The sequence below is a fragment of the Mustelus asterias genome, chromosome 19 (genome assembly GCF_964213995.1).
Source record: "Mustelus asterias chromosome 19, sMusAst1.hap1.1, whole genome shotgun sequence".
Lineage (NCBI taxonomy): Eukaryota > Metazoa > Chordata > Chondrichthyes > Carcharhiniformes > Triakidae > Mustelus > Mustelus asterias.
The window spans coordinates 78,612,770-78,628,756 of record NC_135819.1 but is presented as its reverse complement, the minus strand read 5'-3'; the positions used below and the strand labels follow the sequence as shown (position 1 = coordinate 78,628,756).

General features: G+C 45.2%; 1 protein-coding gene across 1 annotated transcript in view; it reads left to right on the top strand.

The window, feature by feature from the left end:
- Nucleotides 1-7,678: 7,678 nt before the first annotated feature.
- pfkfb3 (6-phosphofructo-2-kinase/fructose-2,6-biphosphatase 3) overlaps nucleotides 7,679-15,987 on the top strand; it is a 112,407-nt gene continuing 104,098 nt past the window's right edge. Inside the window, exon 1 of the mRNA XM_078235951.1 lies at nucleotides 7,679-7,929. Coding sequence (XP_078092077.1) covers nucleotides 7,914-7,929 — 16 coding nt within the window. The 5' untranslated portion in view covers nucleotides 7,679-7,913. The remainder of the gene's footprint in view (nucleotides 7,930-15,987) is intronic.

The window sequence follows — 15,987 nt, the reverse complement described above, 5'->3', positions numbered from 1 at the left end:
CAAGGCTGGAATCGAACCTGGGTCCCTGGCACTGAGGCAGCAGTGCTAACCACTGTACCACCTTTCTGCCCATCTAGACACTTAGACATTTCTTCAGACAAGAGTACTTTTTTCTAAGACACCAGAATGCGGTACAACATAGCAGTGTGTCAGTATAAGAATAACTCATCCTTCAAAACTATGGGTGTTGATATTTGATACTTTTATCCCAACGCTCCATGTCACAGCTACTGTGCAACTTTCAAAATTGGGTTTAGGTAGCTTCAGATACTTCTTCAGTCTGGCACCAGGAATTTTATTGCAAGAATGAAGATAAGTTATTTGTCCAAAGAGTGAGTTTATTGTTTAGCCACCACACTGAGGACAAGAGATAATCTGTCATGAATATTTCAATCTTTTTCTACTCACTCCATTGGAATACTCTAAATCGACAGGAGCTGATATCAGTGCACCCAGTGGAAATAACAGGTTCCAGTAACATGCTGCTCAAGACTTGATATTCTTTTAAACTTTCATCGCTCATGGGATGAGTATCCTAAGAGGACTGCTCTAATAAATTCTAAATTGTGCTGCCGATTTCCCTTGTTGTATTATCAATTGTTCAAGGCTTCCAGCAATGTATACATAACGGCAATATTGCTGCAAAAATATTCCACACCCATGCCAGGTTACTGAGTTTTACATTTCAATTTAAGGATTTGTGCTGGGTTTTGGAAGAACCTGCCCACAGAAAGGTACTGACACAGGGTGGTATTATTCCAGTCGTCCTGAATCCCCCTTTACCTTGACTAACAAGTCTTTCTCTGTAAATAAAAGCAAATGACTGCGGATGCTGGAATCTGAAACCAAAAGAGAAAATGCTGGAAAATCTCAGCAGGTCTGGCAACAACTGTAAGGAGAGAAAAGAGTTGATGTTTCGAGTCCAGGTGACTCTTTATCAAAGCCTGTCTCTTTTGGTCTCTTGTTGTGTCTTTCAGTCTTTGTAATGGCCCAAAACAGCGAACGTCAGCAGTCCAACCTCGCCTAATGTCCTTGACCTGTTCGGGGAATTGAATCATTATTAACAGAGGGAACCTTCTCTCAGCTTAGCCAAAGGGTTCATATGAACATAGGAATTAGGAGCAGAAGTAGGCTAATTCAACTCTTCGGGCCTGCTCTGCCATTCAATCAGATCATGGCTGATCTCTCCCTGGTCTCAAATCCACCTCCCTACCTGTTCTCCTTATCCCTTTTTTATTAAAAATATATCTATCTGCTTCTTCAAACCATTCAATGATTCAGACTCCACTGCACTTTGGGGCAGCGAGTTCCACAAATAGGGTCAGAGACTGGTTGCTGCACATCCACCACTGCACAAGCTGAAATTGGCCCATTCCCTATCGACCAAAGGTTAAATCTATGACCCTGTCTTATGTTTGACTCTGGACACCACATTAGGAAAGTATGCTTTACAAATGGAACCATCAGGAGACGCTCCTGAATATAACTAAAACTCTTTTATGCACCATTCGGTTTGGTTTACTGCTGTTTTCATTCAGTAATCCTGAGTAAAGTGACATTATTCGCGTGGAGCTGAAAGCAAAACACTGAGGATGCTGGAAGTGTGAAATAAAAAGAGAAAATACTGGAGATACCTCAGGCTCTGCAGCGTGTGCTGAGAGAGAAACCGAGTTCACCTTTAAGGTCAATAACTGTGTGGAGTTTGCACATTCTCCCCGTGTCTGCGTGGGTTTCCTCCCACCCTCCAAAGATGTGCGGGTTAGGTTAATTGGCCATGTTAAATTGACCTTTAGTGTCAGGGAGATTAGCAGGGTAGATGTGTGGAGTTACGGGAATTGGGCCTGAGGGGGTGGATTGTGGTCGGTACAGACTCGATGGGTCGAATGGCCTCCTGTACTGTAGGGATTCTATGAACCTTTTGCCAGATCTTCAGTTGCAAAGGCATCGGTATTTCCTCTAAAAGTGTTGTGTTTTGGTTGGGCATTAAACCAAGGCCCTGTCTGCTCTCGGGAGCACGTAAGTGATCCCATGACATTATTTTGAAGAGGAGCGGGAGAGTTATCCTGGTGTGTTGGCCAATATTTATCCCTTTAATTCACAGCACAAAAAGAAAATATGGTTATCATCACATTGCTGTGTGTGGGAGCTTGCTGTGTACAAATTGGCTGCTGTGTTTCTTGTATAGCAGTGGCTACACTTCAAAAACACTTCGCTGGCTGCAAAACACTGAGATGCTGGCGGTTGTGAAAGCTGCTGTAATAATGTAAGTTTTTAAAATGTACATTCAAACTATGCACTAGAATCGCTCCAGTGCAGAAGGGGGCCATTCGGCCTATTGAACCGCACTGACAATTGACCATGGTAAATTGCCCCTTAGTGTCCCAAGATGTGTGGATTAGATGGATTAGCCATGGGAAATGTGTGGGGTTACAGGATAGTCTTGGGTAAGTCTCTCTGTCAGAGAGTTAGTGTGAATTTGATGGGCCAAATCGCCTCTTCTGCACTGAAGGGATTCTGTGACAACAATTCCACCCAGGCCCTATCCCTGCGACCCCATGCATTTACCCTACTAATCCCCCTGACACTAATGGACAATTTAGCATAGCCAATCCACCTAACTTGTACTTCTTCTGAGTGTGGGAGGAAACTGCAGCACCCTAAGGAAACCCACACAAACACGGGGAGAACGTGCAAACCCCACACAGGCAGTGACCCAAGCCGGGAATCGAACCCGGGTCCTGGGAGCTGAGAGGCAGCAGCGTTAACCACTGTGCCACCCATAACTGGCAATACCTTGGAAGATCATCGCATATAAAAAGTTTAAAGTTTATTTATTAGTGTCACAAGTAGGCTTACATTAACACTGCAATGACGTTACTGTGAAAATCTCCTAGTTGCACATTCCAGTGCCTGTTTAGGTACATTGAGGGAGAGTTTAGCACGGCCAATGCACCTAACTAGCACACCTTTGGACTGTGGGAGGAAACTGGAGCACCCGGAGGAAACCCATGCAGACACGGGGAGAATGTGCAGACTCCACACAGTGACCCAAGCCGGGAATTAAACCCGGGTCCTTGGTGCTGTGAGGCAGCAGTGCTAACCACTGGGCCACCATAAAGGTATTACGCTCCTATCCAATAGATGCATTTTGTGTTTTTAACTTCCAATACATCTATTAATACACAAGGTCCTGTTCTTCGCAGACAGAACATATTCACACATCACAGCTGTTTCAGCCAAACAAAATAAGTGACAGTCATTCGCTGATTCATTCCCCAGGACATTGCCTTGACCAATCAGGGTCAAGTTGCTTGGTTTAAATTTCAAACAATGCTTGGCAGTTATCTGTCAGTGATCATCAACTGGTGCATTCTCCATTGCAACTTTTCTACCAGAGTCCATTTGCCAACCAATCAGTATTTTCTGCTCATTATACTGCTCATGCAGTATAAATGGTGGTTTTCCCCTCATCGGTATTCTTACAATGTGTCCTGATGAGTGCAAGGCAAAAAGCTTCACCATGTCTCTCTTTTCAGCAATACTCATATTCTGTATCACCAAACGAATACTAATGGTATGAAGTTACGTGCTGAGCTTTGGTAATTTATGGCGAGTATATTGGCTAGGGTATTCCAATAGCTTTCTGGGGAAACATGTTTCAAAGGTTCACAGTCCTCGTCATTATCAGCCGAGCCCTCACTGAAGTGTTTATAATTACAGGGGTGAGAACTGGATCAGGTTTCATGCAAAACCTATTGAAGCTTAGGCAGGGAAAGAAAATGAACCATTTGGCATGCTAATTGCTGAGGAACTGTAACGTCAAGGAAATGGACCCTGGCAAATGTCACTGCCTTTGGGAAAGGGAGGGTAATAACTGAAGGATAAAGAGAATGAGGCCCCATAGATGTGCAAGGCAACAGCCACTTGGCTCACAGGCTGGTGAAATGATCTAATTTGTTAGGTTGCCTGTTCTTTACATGTTAATATCTCTCGCACAGAACTCGGCAAAACAGCCAGCATAATTAAGGACCCCACGCACCCCGGACATTCTCTCTTCCACCTTCTTCCATCGGGAAAAAGATACAAAAGTCTGAGGACACATACCAACCGACTCAAGAACAGCTTCTTCCCTGCTGCCGTCAGACCTTGCATTAAGCTGATCTTTCTCTACATCCTAGCAATGACTGTAACAATACATTCTGCACTCTCTCCTTTCCTTCTCTATGAACGGTATGCTTTGTCTGTATAGCGCGCTAGAAACAATACTTTTCACTGTATACTAATACCTGTGACCATAATAAACCAAATCTAATCTTTCACCTCATTTGGGTCTAAGGAACTGGATTTGTTTTTGCCGTACGATGAACGTCTGAGGATCGTGGGATTATATTCATTGGAGTTTAGGAGGTTGAGGGGAGATCTAATAGAAACTTACAAGATAATGAACGGCTTAGATAGGATGGACGTAGGGAAGTTGTTTCCATTAGCAGGGGAGACTAGGACGCGGGGGCACAGCCTTAGAATAAAAGGGAGTCACTTTAGAACAGAGATGAGGAGAAATTTCTTCAGCCAGAGAGTGGTAGGGCTGTGGAATTCATTGCCACAGAAGGCTGTGGAGGCCGAGACGTTGAGCATCTTCAAGACAGAAATTGATAAATTCTTGATTTCTCGAGGAATTAAGGGCTATGGGGAGAGAGCGGGTAAATGGAGTTGAAATCAACCATGATTGAATGGTAGGGTGGACTCGATGGGCCGAATGGCCTTACTTCCGCTCCTATGTCTTATGGTCTTATGGTCTTATTATTGGAACAGCCGCCATGTGGATCCCAGGATTCTGCTGTTACTGGTTTTACAAAGCCTCCAGACCAGTGCTGTGTCTTGATTGTTGCTAATCTGTACGTGTCTTACTGTTTTACAATCATTGTTTAACTTGAAATCATATGTCAGATCAATCATTTTTGTTCCATTTTAATGCCTAGACATGTAAACTTCCTCCTTGCTCTTAAAATCAAGAGCTTTTCCCATTTGTCCTCATACTTTAGCCATCAGATTTTTTTACAGCACTTTCAGGTCCTGCAGTTCTGATGTGCTTTGGTTACCAACACTGACAATCAGACAAGGTTCAGTCTGAAAACACTATGATGTGGAGATGCCGACGTTGGACTGGGCTGGGCACAGTAAGAAGTCTCACAACACCAGGTTAAAGTCCAACAGGTTTATTTGGTAGCACGAGCTTTCGGAGCACTGCTCCTTCATCAGGTGAGTGGAGTGAGGTGAGTCCACTCACCTGAGGAAGGAGCAGCGCTCCAAAAGCTCGTGATTCCAAATAAACCTGTTGGACTTTAACCTGGTGTTGTGAGACTTCTTACTGAAAACACTATGTTCAAGGAAAAACGGGTTGGATCTGGGATTGTCTGCTCTGTAAATGTTGTGAGCCACCGGAATAGCCAATTATTGAAAAGCCTTTCAGAAAAAAATCAGTTATTTCTACGAAATGTTTGTCCAGTGATCTCCGTCCCGTCTGCCAAAGCAAATCTTCTTCACCCAGCTGGTTCAAAGACATCCTGAAGACTTACCTCAAGAAATCCAACATAGACATCAACACCTAGAGGACTGTTATTCAGAAGAGACCTACTTGAAGGAAGGTCCTGACTGAAGAGGCGTAGTTCTTTGAGGACACCAGCCAGCAGCAGGAGGTTGGGAAAAGGAATCCCAGTGACCGAGAGTGCAATGGCCGACTCCACCTCCTGGAAACAGCGTGCGGTCGGAGTTACGGTTCCAGGATTGGTCTCATCAGCCCGCAAGGACCCATGGCCAGTGACACAGAGTTCCTTAGGTGGACAATCATACTTGTTAGTGAGTGATCACAGAGGAAGATCATTCTGTGCACCCAGAAAAATATCCTCAGAATTTCCTTATTTCCACTCCTCTCACTGGAGAGGCAGCATCACATCCAGTGATTCTCCTCTTGGGCTGATCTGACTGCCTCTGTTGGACCCAAAATTTCCATCTTTGCTCCCTTTAATTTACATTCAGAAGCGACATTAAATAAAGTCGATGAAGAGCTTGTTGTATGAGGAACAGTTGAGGACTCTGGGTCTGTACTCATTGGAGTTTAGAAGGATAAGGGGGATCTTATTGAAACTTACAGGATACTGCAAGGCCTGGATAGAGTGGACGTGGAGAGGATGTTTCCACTAGTAGGAAAAACTAGAACCAGAGGGCATAACCTCAGGCTAAAGGGACAATCCTTTAAAACAGAGATGAGGAGGAATTTCTTCAGCCAGAGAGTGGTGAATCTGTGGAACTCTTTGCCGCAGAAGGCTGTGGAGGCCAGGTCATTGAGTGTCTTTCAGACAGAGATAGATAGGTTCTTGATTAATAAGGGGATCAGGGGTTATGGGGAGAAGGCAGGAGAATGGGGATGAGAAAAATTTCAGCCAAGATTGAATGGCAGAGCAGACTCGATGGGCTGAGCAGCCTAATTCTGTTCCTATGTCTGATGATGTCCATCCTGATGACTGGGGGGAGGGGTGGGGGCACAAAAGTCCAGCCAAAACACTCTTCAAAACAGATTTATCCCAGTTACCTGGCCAACACTCTGCCCTCCTCTAACACCACCAGAAAGAGATGAACACGTCATTGGTTATTCCCTGCCAATCTCCTCAAACACTGTAGATTCTGGAATTTGGTTGTATGTAAAATAATGCTAGTGGGGATAAGTGATTATATTGACCTCAGCTTGGCACCTCTGAATTCAAAACCCCACTAAAATAAAGGGTAAATACCCCGATTAAAGCAAATCTCTGCAGATGCTGGAATCTGGAACAAAAAATGCAGGAAAATCTCAGCAGGTCTGACAGCATCTGTGAGGAGAGAATGGAGCCAACCAGACCCGAAACATTGGCTCTATTCTCCAGGCTCAAACTGTTAGCTCTATTTTCTCTCAGTAAGAGGTCTCACACCACCAGGTTAAAGTCCAACAGGTTTATTTGGAATCATGAGCTTTCGGAGCGCTGCTCCTTCATCAGGTGAGTGAGGTGAAGGAGCAGCACTCCCAAAGCTCGTGATTCCAAATAAACCTGTTGGACTTTAACCTGGTATTGTGAGACTTATTACTGTGCCCACCCCAGTCCAACGCCGGCATCTCCACATCATGGCTATTTTCTCTCCACGGACGCCAAAAGACCTGTTGATATTTTCCAGCATTTTGTCGGGAAATAGCCAGCTTTGAAGAAGTAATTTGGACTTGAAACGTTAACAACCGTCTCTCTTTCGCCCTTCACAGATGTGGAGGTGCCGGCATTGGACTGGGGTGACCAGTAGGAAGTCTCACAACACCGGGTTAAAGTCCAAAAGGTTTATTTGGTAGTACGAGCTTTTGGAGCGCTGCTCCTTCATCAAGTGAGGAAGGGGCAGTGCTTTGAAAGCTCGTGATTCCAAATAAACCTGTTGGACTTTAACCTGGTGTTGTGAGACTTCTTACCGTGCTCTCTTCACAGATGCTGAGTGTATCCAGCATTTTCTGTTTTTGTTCACCACTTTAAGACACCTGTTACTCAAACCTCCCCCTTCTTAATTCCTGATTTAAAGTTCTCCCTCATATCTCTGCGACATTATGATGCTAATTCAAGTGCCCGTGGCAACATCTTTCCCTCCCCCTAACACACACATACACACAGAGGCAGGGGTTAAGACTTCACCAGCACGCACTTCCGAGATTGTAGTTTGACATCATTGTTTCCAGGGGTGAAGCATTTCTGAGAAATTGTGTGAATGTGGCTGCCTGTGGAAGTATAATTGCCAGCTCCATTCTCAGCCTGGGAACAGATCGCTGGGACGGAAAGCACAAACAGAACCAGAAACTCTCACTCTTCCCCATTCCAATCAGTTGAAATCTTGGCGACTGGAAGATGCCTTTAGGAGTTGGTAAGTTTCAATCTACCTAAACCATTTCCTCCAGTTCCGTCTTGGGGCGAGGTTGTTACGAGTCTCAGAAGCAGAAAGGAGGTACTTTGCAATAAACAATCTCTTACAAAGCAACGGAGAGATTTATTGAGAGAGAAACAATTATTCCGAGCCATTTAGCAGGCTCGGACCCAGTGTAGAAAGGTCGTCTTTTAAATGCTTTAATGCATTGTTTTTATTTGATGTAAATACTCACTAACATAACAACTCATTAGCGACCACCCCAGCTGATTGAGATTTCCCCCAGTCGCATTTTAATATCATTATCGATTTGGTCTGCCGCAGGAGACTTGTTTGAAAATGAAACTGTGTTGGAACATGTCAGAGCGACATGTACAAGTTGTGTTCAAATACACTGGACGTGTCCCTGTATTTGTGACGGACCATATCTCGCTGAGCCTGGCTTTAAGAGGCACTTTCACTGGCCCTTTGCTGGTTTATGTGTGAAAGATAAATGTTGAGTCAGTGTGAATGAAGACCTGAAGTCAGATCTTGTCCCTTCCTTGACCTTGTTTTTAAAAAAATCATTCACAGGGTGTGGACTCTGCTGGCAAGTCCCCCATTTATCTGTCCTAACTGGAGGTAGGTTAAGTGACCACAGTTCAGGGTGGCATTGTGGCACAGTGGTCAGGGCAGTTAAGGGTTGCACGGTGGCGAACACTGCTGCTTCACACTGCCAGGGACCCAGGTTCGATTCCAGCCTTGGGTGACTGTGTGGAGTTTGCACGTTCTCCATGTGTCTGTGTGGGTTTCCTCAGGGTGCTCTGGTTTCCTCCCACGGTCCAAAGGTGAGCTGGTTAGGTGGATTGGCCATGGTAAATGGAGAGGTGACGGCCTAATGGTATTACTGCTAAACTATTAATCCAGAAACTCAGCTCATGTTTTGGGGACCCGGGTTCGATTCCCGCCACGGCAGATGGTGGCATTTGAATTCAATAAAAAAGAAAATACCTGGAATTAAGAATCTACTGATGACCATGAAACCATTGTCAATTGTCGCAAAAAACGGTCTGGTTCACTAATGTCCTTTAAGGAAGGAAATCTAACATTCTTACCTGGTCTGGTCTACATGTGACCCCAGAGCCACAACACTGTGGTTGACTCTCATCTGCCCCCAGGTAATTAGGGATGGGCAATAAATGCTGGCCAGCCAACGACGCCCATGTCCCATGAATGAATTTTTAAAAATGGAATGGGGGGGCGGGGGGGATGTGAGCCTGGGTGAGATGCTCTTTTGGAGGGTTGATGCAGACTTGGTTGGCTGAATGGCCTCCTTCTGCACTGTGGAGACCTAGGAGTCAGTCACAGTTCTGTGGGTCTGGAGTCACGTGTGAACAGACTGGGTAAGGATGGCAGATTTAGTTCATTAGTGAAACAGATTGGATTTTACGATAAACTAGAATCTGCAGCTGTTTCTGGTACCCAATAACTAAATATTATGAATTCCACTCTGCCCTCCCTACCAAATCACTGACCACTTCATCACTTGAGTATTGTCGAAAAAAGAGACACACTGACAAAGCTTTTCATCTTGTACTTATCAGAACAAATGCAAGAATGTCAAATTTCAAAGGGAGCAATAATTTATACTTCATGAGAAAAGGGTGCTGATTGGTTGGCAGATGAGCTTTGATTGGTTGTGGCTTTGCCATGAAGAATACACCAGGGAATGATTGTCCCCTTTGCTTCTGCTTAATTCAAAAAAGGTGCAATGCCTGGACATGTTCCTTTAGTTTGCAAAGTAAAGGGCCCCTGTGTATGAAGCTACTAGCAAGCATAGGTGAGCCACATTGCAAACCTAGTTGATAATCCTAAACTGGTTAAGAATTTAATTCTTACTGTACTTGGGATCATTATTTTGTTGGCTTGGATTAGTAGGTAACTGCATGACCTAGTGCCAGTATGTATTAGCAGACTAGAAGCTTAGGGGGTAGCACGGTGGCACAGTGGTTAGCACTGCTGCCTCACAGCGCCAGGGATCTGGGTTCGATTCCCGGCTTTGGTGACTGTGCAAACTCCACACAGACATTCTCCCTGTGTCCGCGTGTCTCCCCGGGTGCTCCAGTTTCCTCCCACAGTCCAAAGATATGCGGGTCAGGTTGACTGGCCATGCTAAATTGCCAGTTAGTGTCAGGGGCACCAGCTAGGATAAATACATGGGATTATGGGGATAGGGCCTGGGTGGGATTGTGGTCGGTGCAGACTTGATGGGCCAAACGGCCTCCTTCTGCACTGTAGGGATTCTATGATTCTAAGTTCTGTTTGTGTTGGGTTAACTGATGTCAGTGGGTTGGGAGTCGAAACATTACAATTGGTCCAAGTCATCAGGGTCCAAAGGAGGGAAGTTTGAAAATACAAGTCAGCCATGGTTCCTCCCCCTAATCATTTCCCAGTGTCTCCTATTGGAAATAGCATGTGTACAAGCATTGTGTACTGACAGGCTTGGGCTCACCCTGTTATGCTCCCCATGATCAAACAGCCCACTCGTACTCAATGACTGGGCTTGCTTCTGAAGAATAGTCACGGTGGAGAGGTACTGAGATTAGTTGGGACAAATGGAACTGTACCAAGGAAAAAGAAGAATGGTAAACTGTTCACGTGCCTGTGCTATCTATCAGCTCCTACCTTCAGATATAAAGAGCATATCTATATCTATCTATCAGCCATTGACCTGACCAGACCAGTCACAATATGGGTCCACCTTTGTTTTAGCATTATTGGTAGCCATCTATTGTGCCCACATGAGAAAAGCATGAAAGAAAAGTATTGCATTTATAGAGCACTTCTTACAAACACATCCCAAAGTGCTTTGCAGCCATTGAAGGACTTTTGAAGTCACTGCTACAATGTAGGAAATGTGGCAGTCAATTTGCACACAGCAAGCTCGCACAAGCAGCAATGTAATAATGACCAGATAATCTGTTTTTTTTTGCAATGTCGATAAAGACAAGACACGACTGCTACACTGGATACAATAACCAGTTCTGTACACCCACCATATTCACCCATAGTTATTGAAATCTTGTTCTGTTGGTAATTAAGGCAGACATTCAGTGATATATGAACAAGGGAATTTAGAAGTTGTAAAGAGCTCCACTATTACACAGGGAGCGCTGTTTTTGCAAAGGTAGATAGATTTTTGAACAGTAAAGGAATTAAGGGTTATGGTGAGCGGGCAGGTAAGTGGAGCTGAGTCCACGAAAAGATCAGCCATGATCTTATTGAATGGCGGAGCAGGCTCGAGGGGCCAGATGGCCTACTCCTGCTCCGAGTTCTTATGTTCTTATGTAATCCATCTGCCAATTGTCTTTTTGTTAAATTGTTGGCCTTAAATAAACAGAATGATCTCTTATCTTCTTCTCCTCTTCCATTTCACTAATCCCAGTGTTTTTCACTCATTATTATTCCTCTTTGCGTTTTCTGCCTGGAATTTGCCAATTGGCTGCAAATCTGCTTTAATTTTATGCAAATTTAATCTCAGTCAAGTCTGAATGTGGTGCTGGTCTGAGCTATTTATAATGCAAATGCCCACAGGGACTAGGTGAGTCTTCCCTTTTGCTCACATGGCATGCTCGAAAGGTTTTGACAAATTTTGCATGTGGTTAGTTGACATTATAAATCAAGAGTATGACGTTCTAATGTACCTCATGGGACATTATATAGCATATAATTAAGTGAAATGTAATTCTTATATAGATTCTTATATAATTATTTTCCCTTGGCTTTCGTAAGAAAACAGTTTTTGAAAGGAGTAGGTTAATATCCCATTCCTCGGCTATTATCAGTCCTGTCTGATTCCACACTGCTGGGAGATAACATTAATCCGAGCCAGTTTTTCATTTTTGTCTCGGCTCCACCATCTTGTTCAACCCTGCTTCAAGCTTCTTTTTCTCATTGGTTGGGATTGGTGTAGGGGCACTGTTGGGTGGGAGGGTTCTGCTTGCGCATACGGCCCCTCTGATACTGGTTGACTGCTTGTTCTATGCTTCACCTGGTGGGCGTGAAACTCTATCCTCCTGTACTCTAGACTTCTCATAGATTCATAGAATCATTTAGCGCAAAAGAGGCCCTTCAGCCCAGTTGGCAACTCACCTCTACCACGCTCCCAGGCAGCAAATTCCAGCCCACCATCACCCTCTGGGTGAAAAAGTTTTTCCTCACATTCCCCGTAACATTCTTCTCTCCCTAAACAACTCTTTTCCAGCCCATTGAGTCTGCACCGACACATGAGAAACACCTGACCTCCCCCTAATCCCATTTACCAGCATTTGGCCCATAGCCTTGAATGCTAAGATGTGCCAGGTGTTCATCCAGGCATATTTTAAAGGATGTGAGGCAACTCATCTCTACCACCCTCCCAGGCAGCGCATTCCAGACCATCACTACCCTCTGGGTAAAAAGGTTTTTCCTCACATCCCCCGTAATATCCTTCTGTCCCTAAACGACTCTTTTCCAACTCCAATGGATGGGCCATTCCGTACGAAAGCCCGGAAACCACTCGCTTTGGCAGGTTCTCTTCTTCCCAGCTCTCCATTGGTCGACGCTCTAAGGGTGACCAAAGGAAAAGGTATAAGGATACAGTCAAGGCCGTGCTAAAGTACGGAGACATTAACAGCACTGACTGGGAGGAGAATGCTGAGGCTGCTTGACGTAGCTCCGCCTGGCTCATCAGGGCACAAGCCTCTGTGAGGCTCAGCAACTCTCCAGTGAGGCAGAACGGTGGCGGCGGTAGAGGAAGGATGGCAAAGCCAACCCGGGCTGCGGTCCCCTGCCCCCACCCCCCCCCCACCTTCCCCCACCCCAACAACATTCCCCCACTGCAGAAAAACTTGTGGCTCCAGAATCGGGCTCCTCAGGTATCTGAAGACTCATCAAGCCTGATGGACATTACCCTGGATTGCGAGGGGCTGTTGATGGTTATTTGTTTTGTGCTTTGCCTGTTGGGGGGGGTGAATCTTGGAATCTCTGTCCTCCTGCACCATAGGCATCTCTCCCTAAATAACTCTGCCTCATTTCTTCTCTTGCTACCATCAAAGGCCTCCGAAGAACCCTTTTCTGTCATTATTCCTTTGGATTTCTCTCCCCACCTAAATCTTTCTCTTTGGGGTCCATCCTTTTTAAGTTTCCATGAACAGCAGCATAGATGCACACAGTCATTGCTGTGTGTAGGGCGGCACGGTGGCGCAGTGGTTAGCCCTGCTGCCTCACAGTGCCAGGGACCGGGGTTCGATTCCAGCCTCGGGTCACTGTCTGTGCGGAGTTTGCACATTCTCCTCATGTCTGCGGGGTTTCTTCAGTCTGGTTTCCTCCCACAGTCCAAAGATGTGAGGGTTAGGTTGATTGGCCGTGCTAAATTGACCCTGGAGTCAGCGGGATTAGCAGGGTAAATGAAGGTTATGGGAATAGGGCCTGGGTGGGATTGTGGTCGGTGCAGACTCAATGGGCCAAATGGCCTCCTTCTGCACTGTAGGGATTCTATGATTCTATGTATGATGTGGAGAGGTATCTGTGCTCCTGTGTGCAGCTACAAGGCTGAGGTTGGGAATGTGTAGATTGTGGCATTGCCCTTGTATCCAGCACTGTGAGAAACTTCCCACTCAGTGCTGCTCATTAAACTGGGTGTTTTATTTGCATCTTTGTAGCAATTATTCACCAGTGTGAATTATTGTCCCATAAAATATTTCTAGACGTAGGAATTTCCAGGAATAGATTGCCGATATTTATTTCTCAGTCGGCTTCCAGTAATGATCCTCTGGCCATTAATCTTTTACTGTGAAAATGACTGCCTCTAAAACGGTATCTATTGTGACAATTGCTGGAGGCACAAAAATAGACCCAGAACTGAACGCTGTTTAACAAAAAAAAGTGAGGAACCATAGTGTGACTTCAAAGCTGCAATTTAATACAGTGAATAAAAACTACATGAGTGCCGCTCTTGTGATCTGTAAAAGTATCTGGGCCCCTCAGTTTGATTGCTCCCTTCTCAAGATTCCCATTCACTCATTTGCAATCTGGGTGAAGGAGTGAATTCCCTTGGAATGACGTGCGAAAGAACTCAAAGCTGGCATTGATTTTACTGGACCTCAGAATGCTAATCCAGCTCCGCTTTCTGACCTATAGCATCAGTAGTCATCTCAGCGTTATAAAATGGAAATGATTTCTGTCGCCTCTCTTGCTGCAGGGAAGTGGGGATCCTGGAAGCAATTGAGTGTTTGAAACTCACAGTCCTGACGTGACTGATAGTGGGTGACACGGTGGCACAGTGGTTAGCTCTGCTGCCTCACAAGGCCAGGGACCGGGTTCGATTCCCGCCTCGGGTCACTGTCTGTGTGGAGTTTGCACGTTCTCCCCGTGTCTGCACGGGTTTCCTCCGAGTGCTCCGATTTCCTCCCACAGTCCGAAAGACGTGCTGGTTTAGGGTGCATTGACCCAAACAGATGCCGGAGTGTAGCGACTAGGGGAACTTCATTGTAGTGTTAATGTAAACCTTACTTGTGACTAATAAATAAACTTTAACTTTGGAGCTTAATTATCTCAGATTTCTCCCCAGTTATTGAGACCAATAACAATGAATTCTGCTATCAACTTGACCTAAACATTGCTTAGAAAAGGTGTGGCATGAATGGCATCTTCATTAAGGAAATTTGGCATGTCAGCTACAACTCTCACCAACTTTTACAGATGCACCATGTGACAATAATAAATCAAATTAAATCAAATCGAATCAAAAAGATGATTTTAAATAATTCTTCCATGGGATGTGGATGTTGCTGGCAAGGCCAACATTTGTTGCCCGTCCCTATTTTCCCTCAAAAAGGTGTGGGGAGCTGCCTTTTTGAACTTCTGCAGTTCCTGTGGTGCAGGTGGATCCAGAGTGCTGTTCGGGAGGGAGTTTCAGGATTTTGACCCCGTGACAGTCAAGGGATGGCCGATATATTTCCAAGTCAGGATGGTGAATGATGTGGAGGGGAACTTGCAGGTGATGGTGTTCCCATGCTTGTGCTGCTCTTGCGCCTTCTGGGTGGTAAAGGTCATGTATTTGGAAGGTGCTATCGAAGGAGCCTTGGGTGCAGTGCTGCTGCCACTGTCTATTAGTGGTGGAGGCACTGAATGAAGAAGGTGGTTGATGAAGTACCAGCCAAGCAGGCTACTTTGTCCTGGTTGGTGTCAAGCTCTTGATTGTTATTGGAACTGCACTCAGCTAGGCAAATGGAGATTAATTCCATCACAACAGTTTGCTCGTTTGGTGTGCTGGTGCTGACACGATGGGCCAAATAGCCTCCTTCTGCAGTGTAACATTTCTGTGATCACATTCCTGACTTGTACCATGAGATGGTGGAGGCAGGAGGTGAGCTACTCCACTCGGAGAGAAGCTGCCTGGACTGGAGAATTTTAGTTGTGAGGAGTGATTGGATAGACTAGAGTTCTTTTTGGAATGAAGGAGGTTGAGGGGAGACCTAAATGAAGTGTATAAAATTATGAGGGGTCTAGATGGAATGGATAGGAAAGCATATTCCTCTTGGTTACGTATTCATACCAGGGAGCACAGATTTAGGGTAAAGGTTAGAGGTTTCAAGGGGAAATGTTTTCACCAGAGGATGCTGGAGCTGCCCCTTATTGTTTGTGATATATATAAACAATGTAGATGAGAATGTCGGGAGGATGATAAGTAAGTTTGCAGATGGCAGGGTAGTTAGTAGTGAGGAAAAAGATCTTAGGTTGCAGGAAGATATAGATGGGTTGGCCAGATGGGCAGATCAGTGGCAGATGGAATTTAACACTGAAAATTGCGAGGTGATGCATTTTGGAAGGAGTAACAAGACAAAGGAGTACTCAATGAATGGCAGGACACTAGGAAGCGCAGAGGAACAGTGGGATAGAACAAAGAAAAGCACAGCACAGGAACAGGCCCTTCGGCCCTCCAAGCCTGTGCCGATCATGATGCCCTAACTAAACTAAAAAAAACCTTCTGCCTTTACTCGGTCCGTATCCCTCTATTCCCTCCCTATTCAGGTACCC